At 46.1% G+C, this 15,101-nt stretch overlaps 1 protein-coding gene across 3 annotated transcripts in view; it reads right to left on the reverse strand.

The window, feature by feature from the left end:
- Positions 1-959: 959 nt before the first annotated feature.
- The window catches only part of Eno4 (enolase 4), a 32,107-nt gene continuing 17,965 nt past the window's right edge, over positions 960-15,101 (reverse strand). For 2 of the 3 annotated variants that reach the window (XM_059255868.1, XM_059255872.1), the window contains exons 5-14: positions 14,516-14,685; positions 14,286-14,417; positions 12,687-12,740; positions 11,103-11,159; positions 9,954-10,121; positions 7,679-7,804; positions 6,001-6,196; positions 3,131-3,198; positions 2,490-2,607; positions 960-1,269 (exon numbers count right to left, since the gene is read on the reverse strand). In XM_059255868.1, the coding sequence (XP_059111851.1) occupies positions 1,133-1,269; positions 2,490-2,607; positions 3,131-3,198; positions 6,001-6,196; positions 7,679-7,804; positions 9,954-10,121; positions 11,103-11,159; positions 12,687-12,740; positions 14,286-14,417; positions 14,516-14,685 (1,226 nt within the window). In that variant the 3' untranslated portion in view covers positions 960-1,132. The remainder of the gene's footprint in view (positions 1,270-2,489; positions 2,608-3,130; positions 3,199-6,000; positions 6,197-7,678; positions 7,805-9,953; positions 10,122-11,102; positions 11,160-12,686; positions 12,741-14,285; positions 14,418-14,515; positions 14,686-15,101) is intronic. The other variant, XM_059255876.1, reaches the window with a different exon arrangement.

A 15,101-nucleotide genomic window follows, 5' to 3' on the forward strand; every position in this document is an offset into this window, starting at 1 on the left:
AGAGATGGTGGTCACCACAAACTGTGACACATTTTCCCAAGCTTGGAGTGAATCTAACCAGTTCCCCGTGCCATGCTCCAAAGAGCCTGCCACTGAGCCAATCTCAAATCACGGTGCTGAGGGGAGGAGGCTGGTTCTCCTGTGAGGACATGATGTTCCCTTGGCCATTCTCTTCAAAACAGACTATTTAACTGAAATAATTCTGCTACAGGCCAGGACACTACAATTTGATGCAGTCTTTAGTTACAGACAGCCCTTGTAATAACCCACCTAACAAAGAACACGATAATGTAAAGGGGTTGGCCGCTATTCTTTCCGTATTTGAATATTTACTTTGGTGTTCTCTGCTGAAAGCCCAGCACTGACTCACAAAAGAGGCGCATCTGTCAACACGGATTTGTCATCGTTTTTAACCACTTGCTGCTCGCTTCTTCATGTTGCGGTATCAACAAGAGGGTCAGAACATTCATTTACAAGTGTGCTGATTAAGTTATGCCCACCTTTGTGCCAAAGGGATCTGGGGAGAAAATAATACAAGAACAACAGTGACGACGATGACAGACGAGGAGGGATGGGCGAAAGGCAACCAGTGTAGGAAGCTAATTCAAAGTGTTGCTGCAGACGCTGCCGCCGGGCAGCCCTGTGGTGCAGCCCTGTGGTGCTGCCCTGTGGTGCTGCCCTGTGGTGCTTGGTGTTTGTGCCTGGCCATGAAAACCATCTGAAGGTAGCAGAGATCCTAACAGAATCAATGGATGCCTGTGGGGCACTGGGGACTATTCAGGGAGAGTCTTTTGGGTCTAGAGGTGTTCTGACTTGTGCGGGGCAAGGTGCATGACTGAGGATGGGCCTGGCATCAGAATGGATTAGCCTCTAATGAAGTTAGGTCATGACCTTCACAAGGACAGCAGAGCCTGTATCACCATGGCAATGTGATGGCTGTAAAATAAAGCTCGCGGAAATTCAGACAAAACCATCAGAGAGAGATTTTATCCAACGGTGAGACCAAAAGAATAAAAAGAATGCACGAGCAGGTGGGGTGAAGAGTCGAGCCAGCGTGGAGACACACTTCACACCACAGACACAGACAACACTCTCAGTATTGGTATCCCCTGGGAGTCCAGCCCCATGAGGCTCATAGTTTAGCTGATTCCTCCACAACTTCTGGGGGGAAGATGGAGTCCAGGGGCCTAAGAGTTTCCTCGGCAATAGCCTCTGGTGTCTTTTCAGCATCCTCTTGAAAGGAAGCAAAATTGTGTTCTTCACTGGAACCTATTTAAAAAATAAATAAATAAAGTTTATAGTCCTGACCAGTAAGTAGTGTTGATTCCTATGTTATGTCTCCCAGGATTAAAGCTCTTCCTTCACCAGACCCATCCAGAACAGATCCAGACTCTCAGAACAGCCCGCCCCTTGCCCTGTTTTGTTTGTGTTACACCGACTGTGACATTCAGGGCACTGATTTTCACCAGCAAAGGCCAGCCCTGCACATGAACACAAAGGAGCACCAGCCACCCCAAAGGAAACGGTGCAGACATGACCATCCCAGGCAGAACCATACATAACAACAACCATACTTTAGTGGCTGACATTTTGCCAAGATTGCCTCCTCAAAAGTGGGAGCGAAGCTATTTATTTTGCTAATTTGGGGTGTTCTTGGTGTTTGTCTAACAGCTTTGGAGAAGTTCTCACTAATCAGCCTAATCCATTCCAGAATGCCAGGGGCACTGGCCTAGCACCTAAGAAGGGGTTGGGCCTCCAGTCTCCCAGGGTTCTTTTTGATGTTCTGAAGCATCTGAGTTTCTTGAGAACTGGTGATAGGAGAGGTCTCTGAAGGCCCCACAAGTCAGAATGACAAAAGATAAGAAGATATTTAAAAACAATATAATTTGGCCTATGGGGTGGGGGGCAAGCCATTGTATCACTCGGTAAACAACACAGACTAACTTTGGACTGCCTTTAAAAGTGAATATACAGCAAGCTTCTCTCCAACAGGGACACAAGCTCCCCATGCAGATTTCTGAAGTTTTGGTTTCATAAGCAATCGGTTCCTTTCTTGGGGGACCTTCTCCTCTCTGTGGTACTACGTCCGAGTCAACATGCTGCCTACGTGTGGGAAGTGAAACAAGTTGTTTCCAGAAGGAACACATCTGCTTTTAACTTCCAGGAGCTGTGCAGAGAAACCTTAAGTATAATTTGGGCCATAACAAAAGGCAGGCTTGGAGATTCCAATCAATTAATTCTATTGAAAAGCACCAAGCAGCCTATTCAGCAAGGAGAAGGGTGGTGAGAGTCTTAAGCATTCAGGTAAATAGATAATCCATTAAGCCGACAATGGACATTGTGGTGAGTGCCATCCTGCTCTTGTCAGCTCTGATTTACAGTCTTTGGATTGTCCCGCCCTCCTGCCGAGGGACTTCTATTCCCTCCCTTCCAATCTGTGTTCCCTTATTCATGGCCAAGGGAAAACAAAGCAGGAAAGCAGCACATACCCCATGTTCCACTCTGGATGAGTTCTTCCTCTATAGCCAGAAGGCGGTTGTATTTGGTCACCCGTTCACCCCGAGAAAGACCCCCCAACTTGATAAACCGGGCACCGAGTCCAACAGCCTGAAGTGGGGGGGAAACAACTTATTTTAAACAGGGGAGTTTGGGTTTTAAGCAGTCCTCTGACAAGAAAGGGAACTGCTGCAGGATTCTGTGTGTGTGTGTGTGGGGGGGGGTTTTCTCTTCGTCTTTATGGAAGTAAAGTGGCCTGCTGGCACGCTGAGCACTGAAGGGCAAACAGATGGTGTGCCTGACAGGCCATCGGGCACTTTACTAGTCCTGAGAGTGCGCCGATTTCATGGGAGCACGGCCTGGCCTTTCGCACCCATCGTAGAGGGAAGATTGCAAGTGTACACCCCAGTCATTTTATACTGTGCCCGTCATTTTCCCTGGACTTCAATTTTGCCTCTTTTAAAAAGTTCAAAGATTAGTGCTTTGCAAAAGGGAGCTGTCTGGGAGGAAGCAAGTCTATTTCATAAAAGGTTACTGGACTTTCTCCACCAAAGACTGCATTTCCCTGAAATACCAATTCATCATAAAAGCGGTGTTTTGGCAATTCTGCAATTGACCATCCTTCTGCACTTACCAGATCGACAAGGCTGTCATCAGAGGACTCTGCTTCCGTGCTCCCCAAGATGGTGAGCTGCTTCTTACCTGCAAGAGCAGCTCCCGTCAGTCATGTGTGGCTTACAAGGACTGATCAAAACTACAAGTTTCCTAGAGATTTCAGAGTTTCTGGGGATGAACCAAGCTATCTAACCACTTGAGCATTCTCACCCAAGCATCTACATTTTTATCGCCCTGGCTTTATCTGTTTGGTTCTTTTTCAGTGCTACTAAAAGACAAAAGGGAGGGCAAAGGAGACGCTCCGTGGGTAAAAGCACTTGCTGCACAAGCATGGGGGCCTGAGTTTGAATCCCTGGGGCCCCTGTGAAAGTTGCATGCAACACCACTGACGTCTGTAATCCCACAGCAATATCAGTATTTCCACAGGGGGAGGAGAAACTCAGGAAGCTCTCAGGATAGCCAGCCTGGCCTGTGCAGTGGGACAGTGACAAGAGACTGTCTCAGACGAGGTGGACAGAGAAGACCAGTACCTGAGGCTGTCCTTTGACCTCCACACAACACGTGCACTCACACGCACATGTGAGCATGCATACGAAACCACACAGGCATATGTTATTAAATTTAAGATACACTGACTATAAGATACAGTATTATTACTACTAAAAGAATGGGGGGACATGCTCAAATCAGATCAACTTTTAAAGGTCATAGCTATGACATTCAATTCCATTGCTGTTCAATAGAGAAAAATGTGCTTCAAGGGCATGGGCTACGGAGTCCTTCCCTGGCACAGCAACTTTCTCAACTCATCCTGGGGGAGTTTACTCAAAGGAATGTTTTTTCTGGAGTTGCTAGTATTTATACATTTGAGGGTCTCAAAACCCCTTGAAACTCGCCAAGGTCTATAAAAGGCAGAGCCCTATAGTGACAGTTTGTATTTTTCAGGCAGGAAGCTTTCCAACCGGCACCTCCTAGCCAGTTCTGCCAGCCCACCTTCTGGTACCTGCCCCATCCCCTGGCTGCCAGGCTGGCTCTGAGCCCTGCTCCAGGTCTGAGACTGTCCTGTCTAGCTCACACCCCTGATGATGTTATCTATGTGTCAGGGACTGTGCGTAAGTGTACAGGACAGCTATGACCTCACTGGAATTACACTGCATTGGGGATTTCAGCCTTTAACCACACAAGTCTTCACAGTTATCACCACAGAGAGAAAATACAGGTGGGTACTGCTATGATGAAAGTCCAGAGCAGAACCATTAGGGGTCAGCAGGTCAGGTATGGTGTAAACATCAGCACAAGTTCATTTAAGTCAAAACTTGAAGAATGAGGAGGAGTTGGCCAAGTGAATGGCAAGGCAAAGCATTTTAGTCAAAGGAATAGCATGTCCTGACTTTGAAACATATGGAACTGAAAATGAGCAAGTGTGGGCAAGTGGGATCACTGAGGGCCGAGGGAGAGTTTAACCTCTGCAAACCTCAATTTTCATCAGGAAAATGGAGAGGGCGGTGTGTACTACAACGTTTGCTGTGAGGGTTCACCCTGAAGCTGAAATGGCTGCACTGGTACTACACAGCTGCTCTCCCTGGTGCCCCAAATCTACCAGCAGTGACCCCTTGGCTCCACGAGTCTTCCCTCGGACCCTGTTCTGGGATCCTGCTCCTTCCAGACTCCTTGCTAGGGACCCACATCCAGGTGCCTTCCTGATGCTACATGGCGTTGTCAACCTGCAGGCAGCTTCCTGGTACTGCAGTCAGTGAGCCTCCTTCCTGCTCCAGGTCCCTGTGCTGACAGAAAAACTGCTTCTCTTAAATGACATCTTCCTGCCATTTCCTGCTGAGATAGACCAGTTCCCCTCTGAGAGTGATCTCGCTCCAAATTCCGCCGGATCCCAGACTCCCCACGCCAGTGTAAAGCAAAATGGCCCCAGGAGGTCTGGGTATATGACAGGCAATTAAGTTTCAATCAGGTTAACTGCCACGTCCTTATTTGGGCTGTGCCTGCCTGGAAGATTGGAAGCTCACCCTTCCACATAGAATCTCCTGGATTCATGGAGGAAATGAATCTATTATTAAATTAATTGCGTGTGTCCATGTGGGTGCATGTGTATGCGTAGGCAAGCATACATACATGTGTATATGCATCTGGAGGTCAGAGGACAGTGGGATCTCTCATTAGCATAGAATTTCACTAAACAGGCTGGATTAACCAGCCAGCAAGTCCAGGGACCCCCTGTCTCTAGTTTCCATCACACCATCACTGGGATTATAAGCATGCACTTGACTTTTTACATGGGTTCTGGGGATTGAACTAAGGTCCTCAGGCTTATGAGCAAACACACTGGTCATGATGTGGAGGTAAGGCTAACACATCCACCCTTCTGCTCCCTCATGGTTCCTGGTGCCTCGCCTTTATGAATGTCAAGCTGTTTCCTTGAGCCAGAGGACTGCATTGTCTCTGGTGAGCTAGCCAAGGTACCAGGTATTTCCCAGAGCAGAATTCAAAGCTTTAGGCCTGTTCTTTAGCAGGAAGGGCTGGGTACCCCTTCTGAGTCTCTGATATTCCTCTGTACCCCAAAGCCACAGACTAAAGCAAATAGATGGGTGTGCTAGGGTGGCTCTGCCCTCTGTTAGGGGCAGAAAGCCCTCCCCACTAGCGGTCGTGATCAGTGAAAGATCTGATCTTGTGGACTAAGGCTGCCGCAGAACATCATGGTGCCGCAGAACATCATGGTGCCAGGTGCTAAGCTGCACTCAATCCCCCACAAATGGCTGAACTTTCTTTGCTTTCAAGATTTAATCCTCGCTTTTTATTAACGTGGACATACTGTGTGGGTTTGGCTCCTTGCATAACCAAGCCATTACGGGTCTCTCAGATCGATATTTTACTCACCGTCAATAAGATGGGTTATTTCTACCAAGTCAGACATTGTGGTTTGGTTTGTATGGTTTATGATCAGCCCGTGGGATTTGGGGGTGCTGATATTTCTGTGCTCTAGGAGTTTAGAGACGCTTCTGGAAGCAGCCCCTGCAATTATGTAGCACCTGGAAGCGAGAGCGTTATAGATGCCGTCCCACTGTTCGGCGTCCTGGGTAAATAGTTAAGAGCTGATCATTATAATGCATTGAATGCCATCACAAGACAACAGCAATAACAGCATACAATCAAGTCACACACTTTCTCTGAAACACATAAAATATTTTCCTTGACATCTGTGCCCTAAGGATTTCTGTGCCACTGCCATACAAATTAACAAGCTTCGTGGAGAGAAGCTCCAAGTAATTTAATTTGAGCCTGAAGATCTTGTGGAGAAAAAAAAAAAAAAAACACCAAAACATTGGTGTCTGAAGTATTGTCCCCACACTGCCTATGGGGTTGAGGCCCAGCTATCGCCATCCATTGTTTTGTCCGCAGTGCAGTTAAACACTGGCTGGTTAGAAGGTTCTTCAGTTACTTCCATGAAACAAACAAACAAAAACCTGGGGGGAAAAGCCATCTTTATTTGTTAAGACTATTGTATTAATAGTCAATTAGTAATTATTAACTGTTAATAGTCAATAACAAGATGGCGACACCACTGTGTGACATGAAATATTTAATTAGATGTGTGTTTATGCATATACCTACATGCACACAAAGTTATCCTGGCCACTGGACCAGATTTCAAGCCAGCCCATAGTTGCTGACTGTGTGGGTGGGTCCTCTCACATTGACAGAGCTATGGTGCAGTGGGTAGCTGTTCCAGCTTTGACCTGGAAGTACTGCCCACATTGAGGCTTCGGTAACTGTCACGCCTAGAAGGCGGGGGCCGAGACATGATCCCCAAAGTTATGGTCAGTCTCAGGCCTGTCATTACAAGGCTCAGAGAGGCCCCGAGTTCAGCTGTATTTTCTGAGAGTGCTGTAAGTACTCTAGGCTGTGAGAGGGGAGCCCTGAAACTCCAAATTAGATCTAGCTTTCCTGTTGTCTGGAATCTAATTAGTTGTCTCAGAGGATATCTGTTCACTATACCGATGGTTCTCCAGCTCATAAAATCATGAAGTTCAATTTGGACATGGTCTTCCGTGGCCTTTAGATGACCCTTGGCAGGGTTTTCCTCTGAATGCACTCTGAAACCTCAGGATCCCAAACCTTCTCAGAATACAGCCGTGCTACTTGTATGCATACGTAGAAACTGGCCTTCGCCTGAGGAATATCTGGCTTTCTAAAAGTCCTGTTTCCATAAGCACATGAAAATGATATATGATTAACCTATCGAAGCTCTGGCTGGCACAGCAGGGCCGGCTTCCATCAGCCAGGCTGCTTGTAAATACACAGGTACTCCTGAAGGGCTGTTTCACTTCACAGACGGGCGTGCTCCTAGGTAATTGTGCTTCTGCTATTCATTTGCTTGGTAAGTGACTTTTCATAAATGCCAAAACAAAGCAGCCCAGCCCAGCCCAAATTACAACACGTTCCCAGCAACAGAGGTCCAGAAGAATGGGTTTTGTATTCTGCTTTGTTATAAAATGTGAAAGGTGAGACTCCTTACTTTATCACATGTAAAACAGAAAAGGTGGACCCTGCTTACCTCCTTCCTGAAAGGATCAATTAAGGCAATAATGGAAGGATACTTGTTGATCAGATCCACGTACAGGTCCACCATCTCAGATACGCTTTTGTACGTGCCCGCCATCACCTCGTACTTCCCTTTACTCTGATGTGTGTGAGGAAGGCGGTGAAAGGTAAATGGTGGGGTCTCTGGATGGTGAAGGTGTCATTCAAACTCGCTTTCATAGCAATGATTATACACTAGCTCTTTTCAAGGCACATTCCGCTGCAAAATCTATGCACTGGTACTTTCTAATTCTCTCATAGATTGTATCCTGACCAGTTTCCCCTTTCCCCTCTCCTGTACTTTAAATTTCATAGTTTTTAACAAGGGGAAGGCAAGTCACCATTGCTCTGGATGCCCCAGAGAGCTCTTCCCACAGACTTCGGATGAAGCCTTCTGCACAAAAAACCACATCAGGTACAGAGTGGGAGGAGAACGGCCTTCTGTTTAGGGTTATGACACAGTAGTGCAGGCCCCCAGCTGCCTGGGTAGGAGGACAATAACACAAATCCACCAAGGGCCACACGGAGCAGCAGTGCAGACCTGCCCACTCTGGAACCCACTGTCTTTCAACTCGCAGGGAACAAGTCACTTGTTTCCCTTTCTGTAAAAGTAAATAAACTCTGAAATCAGGTCAAAGCTTTTGCACACTAACACCCAAGAGGAGCGGCACGTGGTCCTGGAAAGGTGGCTCTTCCTCAAGTGGCCCGCCACTTGCCCTGGAAGGGGAGAGGTGTTCTGATGCAAGCCTATTCATTTGATTTCTGCAAAGACTCGTGGCATTAAGTATGGAAGTAAACAGGGTTGAAGGATCCAGTTTAGTCCTGTAAGACAAAGCAGCTCGCTCCCAAGTTTGTGACCAGGGGTGGCACCAGGGATGCTTAAGTTAGGGAGGGAGGTGGAAGTGGGCGGTTTGCTTTGCTAATACCCTCCTGCTGTTCCAGCTAATAGAATGGACTCTACTGGAACTAAGCAGGTTCCTAAGAAGTCTACAGTTAAAAGGATTTTCTACCTTTTTCACATTAAAAAGCAGCAAGAAGTTTTAGCGTCTATAATGAGAAGCTTAAAAAATCCTATCTTGTCGGTGAAGAAATGCTAATGACTTTGAACTAACATTATTGTAAGAATTATCTGATATCAAGCTAATACATTTTACTGAATATAAGCAATAAATACTCTTTCTAGCTAGCACTAGCAGTCAGTATATTCATAGTTCTGGGTATACGTTGCTGATGCAAACATGCAATTATTTTTCTTAATGGTATGCCTAGGAACCAATCATTACATGAAGAATAGGAAATTACTTTAAACATCCCTTTATGTGCTTGGTTTCCTTAGAGAGTAAAATAACTTCTAGAAATCAGCCAAAACTTAGGGTTCTTCTATACTGTTCAAAATTTTCTTTGTAGTGAAAGTCAGAATCACAGTTAGGTGAAATCCTACTTGCCATGTCTCCTGAAGCGACATTAATTACCAAGTTGGCACAAGTGTGCTTGCTTCGAGATGACAGGTTATTTGTAAAACTGAGAACCAGCATTGGTGCATCGGAGGATGGAAGTGTGTGCAAGTGTGTAAAATAGGAAACTGACTAGATTTCCTAATGCACGGATTCCCAGGCATAGAGGTGAACTGCTGCTGTAGCCTGGGGCTGGGGGTGGGGGGTCAGCTTTCATTTCCTTTTAAAATACTTCTCTCTGTAGGTGAAGTGATTGCCAGGTGACGGTCCAGGTGGGGGACAATAATGTATTTAGTTGGAATAAAACCATATTCCTCATAAACTTAATAACTTGGGGATGTGGCTCAGTGGTAGAATGCTTGCCTGGCATGTGTGAAGCAGGGTTCGATTTCATGCTTGACAGATTCAGCATTTACCAACCAAATGATTTATACTCACAAAACATACTGGACTGTTAAATTATTTCCCAACAGCTTTCAGGATTATACTATAAATCATGCTATTAAATAGGTTCCTAAGAAGTCCAAAAATGAAGAGATTTTAATACATTTTTCATTTTTAAAGCCTTCATTTTATGTGTCCATTTTAATTGCAAGATTTCTATATATGATCATGATATTTCATGTTACTTTTAAAAATTAATAGTGCATTATTTTCTAGCCATTACCTAATTTGGCTTTCTCAACTCCGTTTTTATTTATGCATTTATAATAGCATCTGTTCAGAAAATATTCAGGTAAGTTCTAGTTTAAAAATCATGTCCTGCAAACAGAGGAGGCCACTCTGGAAACTCACATAGTCCATCAACTCGTGCGCAGCGCAGTTGATGGCCAGATGCAGGCTCATTCCCAGCTCTATCCCCAGGTTCGAGCAGATCCCCTGAATCAGAAGCAGTGGCTGCTCTAAGGTGTCATAGTTAACCGTTAGACAGCCAAGGTGAGACATCTTGCCAGTGATTGGCTGCTGCAAGATCAAAAGAGAACGATTCAGGTCACCATAGTGTGTTAAGGTTCTTGGAACGCCCTGCGACAGACATGGATTTTAACTGGACATGGGTCTCCACAGACCTATTCCTTCCATGTTTGATGACGTCTACTTCTAAACCACCCCACCCCCAACCCTGGTCTGAGCCTTTAATCCCCAACACCATCTGCTTTTCTTTCTTCCTAACTATTCTACCTGACCAACTCTGCCCTTGTTCACTGGGCTAACCTGAGCCACCAATCACCAGGCTATCCCTGTAAATATCCACGGATCTCTACCTTGGTTAGTCCTTCTCTTCCAAACCACTTTCTTATGTTCAGGTTTCTTCTAGGTGAGTATCACTGTTAGTTGTTGTTGTTTGGTTTTGTTTGTTTGTTTGTTTGTTTAGTACTAGTACCAGCTCATCTGAGTTGCTCTCTGACCTCCGTGAGTGTGAACACTGCCTTTTTTCTTTCTCCCTCTGTTAGTGACACTATGAGTATCTAGACTATCCTATGCCACTCCGTTCTTTGTAGAGACAGGATTCAATTCAGTCCCAGTAGTCATAAAGAATACCTCTCCATCTTAAGATTTCAGTTAATGCCAGGCGTTGATGGTGCACTCCTTTTATCTCAGTACTCAGGAGGCAGAGGCAGGAGGATCTCTGAGTTTGAGACCAGCCTGGTCTACAGAGTGAGTTCCAGGACAGCCAGGGATACACAGAGAAACCCTGTCTCAAAAGACAAAACGAAACCAAAAAAAAGGGAAAGAAAAAAAAAAAAAGATTTCAGCAGCGGATGATCTCTCCAGGAAACTTGCAGCCAGGAAGAGGAAGACTGAGGCGCCAAGTCTACACTAGCACTCTTGGGGTAAAGTCTCCATTTCTTTGACTTAGTCCTGGTCTTGGGAAAAAACACTAAGGGGGGGGGGGGGGAGCAGGGCACGTGCAGTGCCCAAAGGAGGTACAGAACACAGGCTTACCTGACCTCTTTTGCCTGCATCATGCCCCTTTTTGGTCTCTGGTTTTGGAGGTGGGGGCTATGGGATGAGAAAATGAAGAAAAATGTATCACTTGGTATTTTCGGACATCCCTGTGGCAGCAAGCAGAGCTGTTGGCCCTCAGGTGGCTATTCTTAGGGGAGTGGTCTTCTATACCGTGAATCTCACTCCATTCACATGCATACGAAGTTGGCTACACAGACACAGAGATCATTCCAGAAATGTTCTTCAAGTCCCTCAACCTCAAGTCTGCCTTTAGTTCATCCTCTTCTTCCCTTACCCCACTGCACATTGGTCCTCAAAGCATATGCAGGTCACATTAGGACCTCCTGGTGTGTGCACACACTCCTCCTGGGCAGGAGCATAGCAAATCCTCTCCTGACCCTCAGAACTACTACCTGCCAATGTGGGATTTGCTTTCACAGGCTCAATATTTTCAGAATAAAATCAAGGTGTATTTGATTTTTGGAGAGAGCCGAAGGTCATGAAATACTTTATAAATCCTAAGTGATGATCTTAGCAAAGAGCCAGTGTCTCAGGGACTAAAATGGATTGTCCAATACCCTGGAAGATAGATCCACTGCCAATGAACAATGTATGCACTTGGATCATTGGTAGCTTCACCTGCCAACTTGACACAAACCCAGAGTCACCTAGGAGGACCGTCCAGGTCAGACCTGGCCTGTGGTCACGTCTGTGAGGCTTTTTCATTTTCTTTTGTCATTTCTTTCTTTCTTTCTTTTCTTTTCTTTTTTTTCTTTTTTTCTTTTTTTGCTTTTTTGAGACAGGGTTTCTCTGTATAACAGCCCTGGCTGTCCTGGAACTCGCTTGAACTCAGAGTTCCGCCTGCCTCTGCCTCCCAAGTGCTGGGATTAAAGGTGTGCACCACCACAGCCTGGCTGTAAGGCTTTTCTTAATTGATACAGGAGAGCCCAGCTGACAGTGTGTGGTGCCATCCGTAGGCTGCTCCCCTAAACCCCCTTTTCTAACATGCCTTTTACACCCCTCCCATTAGGACAATCAGCCCCTCATACCTGGGAGCTCCCTTTTCTTTTTCCTAGTCCTCCCTCTAGAGGTGTGCCTCCTCCCCTTCCCACTCCACCATGGCCATCCTGGCTGGATTTGTACACAGTGACCTGCGTCCCCACCCCCTTTATAATTAAACAGTGCTGGTTCTATTTAATGGACCCAAGATAATGTTAGCGATTTTAAAGTGATGAAATGTACAGACCATGCAAACCACAACAGAAAGAAAGGTAGCCGAACAAGCCAGAGGAAGCAAGGCCCCTCCATATTTTCTGTTCCAGGTTCCTGCCCTGACATTCCTCAATGGTAGATTGGTACCCGGAAGTGGAAGCCAAATAACCCTTCGTCCCAGGTTGCTTTTTTGGTCATGGTGTTTATTGTGGCACACGGAAGCGAGGCTAGGACAACTTGGTTTGGATGGGAAACCCGAAGCAAACAAATGCATTCTCCAGAGCAACAACAGCAACAGTGATTTAATCCCAAAATGAAGTACGAGCTGGATTTGAGTGTCAGTAATTACCACGAGCTCCCTTTACATACCGTCTCCATCACTCGGTTAACTTGTTTCTGAATTTCCAGAAGCAAATCTATACCCTGTAAGCAGAACAGCCATGGTGAACAACTTCAGTCTGCAGATTTTAAACGTAAGACTCATAGCCTGATGGCCAGTGTTCACTGAGACTGTTCATGGACCCCTACTGAGGACTGCCAGTTAGTGGATGGTGTGGTCTACACAATGAGAAGAGCAAATGTTCATCTCTGACCCCCACTGGCTTGAGTGTGAGCGACAGGCTCTCTGCCTTGGTATCTTCATTGTGAAAACCGACTAACTATTCTTTATCATAGCCTCTTGGCCAAGCTGGACAACGTCACAATACATGTCACAAGTCACCAAGGAAGCCTGGCTAAATTAGTTTGAATCCCCTGTCACCTAAGAAGTAGAGCACTAGGGCTGGAGAGATGGCTTATCTGGAAAAGCACTCCTTTTTTTTTAATAATTTATCTTTATTTTATGTGCACTGGTGTATGCATGTATACCTGTGTGAGGGTGTCAGATCTTGGAGTTACAGACAGTTGTGAGCTGCCATGTGGGTGCTGGGAATTGAACCCGGGTCCTCTGGTAGAGCAAGTGGTGCTCTTAACCACTGAGCCATCTCTCCAGCCCCGAAAAGCACTCCTTTTTTGCTGGGGACACGGGCTCAGTACCCAGCATCCACAGAACAGCTAACAACTGTCTGTAATTCCCCTTGCAGAGAATCCAACACCCTCTTATGGCCTCTTCAGGCACTGTACAGACAGGGTGCACAGACAGACATGCAGGCAAAACACCCGTATACATAAAATAAAAATAAATACACCTTCACAAGGAGGAAGAGAAGGAGGTATGGTCCGATGGTGAGGACGTCTGCACATGAAGATGAAGGGTGGTGTGCAGAGCGCTCTGGGGCCCGAATAGCACGGCGACAATGACTGAGAGGAATCCTGGCAACAGGGTCTGTATATGACCTGACAGATAATCTGACAGCGGGAGTGTCACAGGTAAACTCTCGTTACCTGGAAACGTAAACTGTGAGGTAATGATAATTTTGTTTAAAAGGGATCCTTTTTTACAGAGAAAGCAAGTGAAACTTTTATGAAGCTTATTTTCACAAACTTAGGAAAATCGCACTCACTGGGGGGAACTTCCTCGGCTTTTTTTGAAAGCATTCACCATAGCATGAACCTTAGGTAGTTATTTCTAACGCCTAACCGGTAGAGGACTCGGAGCATAATGACCCTCAGGGCACTAAAGGGCAACGTAGACATCACCAGCACTGAGAAGTGCAGCTCTGATGCAGGATGTGCTCATCTCACAAATGAGCACGGAACACCCCATGGATTGCTGGGAAGCACAGGCTTCTGTTACAGCCAACGAGCAAAGGTGTTCTCCGTACTCTCAGAAGATAGCTTCCACAAGACCTCGCTCCTGCGAGTCAGCAACTGCAGCCCAGGCTGTACCAAAACCAGACCCGTAAGTGGGTCTGTTTCCTTCAGAAAATACCGTTTCATACATTTAATTCACGTCCCTTTGGTCTACACTAAAATTCACCAGTGATGGAGGCTATGGGGGGGGGAACTGTCTTAGCTGATATCAGGTACTTGTTTGGTTGTTAATCCAGGATGGGGTATACAAATCACTTCTTTCATTAAATTTAGCTTCCCAGGTGATGACTTCCCACAGCTGAGTACAGATCCCATCAGCAAAGGCATAGTGAGCATCGACGGCTGCTCCTGAAATGTCAGGAAAGCAAGGGACAGTGAGAACGGCAGTTCTCTGGCACTGCCACATCCCAGGCTCCATGCAGTGAGGGGATGCAGCGTCCACTGACCTGGCCATGCTTTAGTGACGCCATGTTCATGTACAGAGGAATGCCGGTCAGTCTGGCACTGGCTTTAGCAACAGCTAGTGACGTAGCGCCTATGGCCATGCTGCCGTGGAGGACTGGTTCAGGGGGTTCTGGGGGGATGATAGGTTTTTCCAAAAGAGTGTCCCTCCGTCCTGGAGAGGAAAGCATAGAGAAAGGATTCGTTTCTAGAAATCTCACCATAATAAAACCACATTTTCATTTAATGCTGCTCTCACAGAAGACCCAGCACAGACGAAAGGGAGAGAGACAAGGCTAGAATTCTCCTCCTCGGTTCCCAAGGATTTTCAGATTTGCTCACTTAGCAGTACTTAATCATCCTTGGCCATGGATTCTGCCTAACGATTTTTAGGTCACTCACCATGAACTTGGTCCACAATCATAAGTGGTAGACACTGCTACTCCCACATTTTCATGTAAGTAAACTGGGATTTGTTGTGGTTGAGAGACCACAACATATTTATTGCCCAATATTTTGGGGGGATATTGACCACCCTGTGAACCCCAAGTTTACATTTGTGTTAATTAAATAAAATTAACCTTGGGTCAG

The sequence above is a fragment of the Peromyscus eremicus genome, chromosome 1, assembly GCF_949786415.1.
Source record: "Peromyscus eremicus chromosome 1, PerEre_H2_v1, whole genome shotgun sequence".
Classification (NCBI taxonomy): Eukaryota; Metazoa; Chordata; class Mammalia; order Rodentia; family Cricetidae; genus Peromyscus; species Peromyscus eremicus.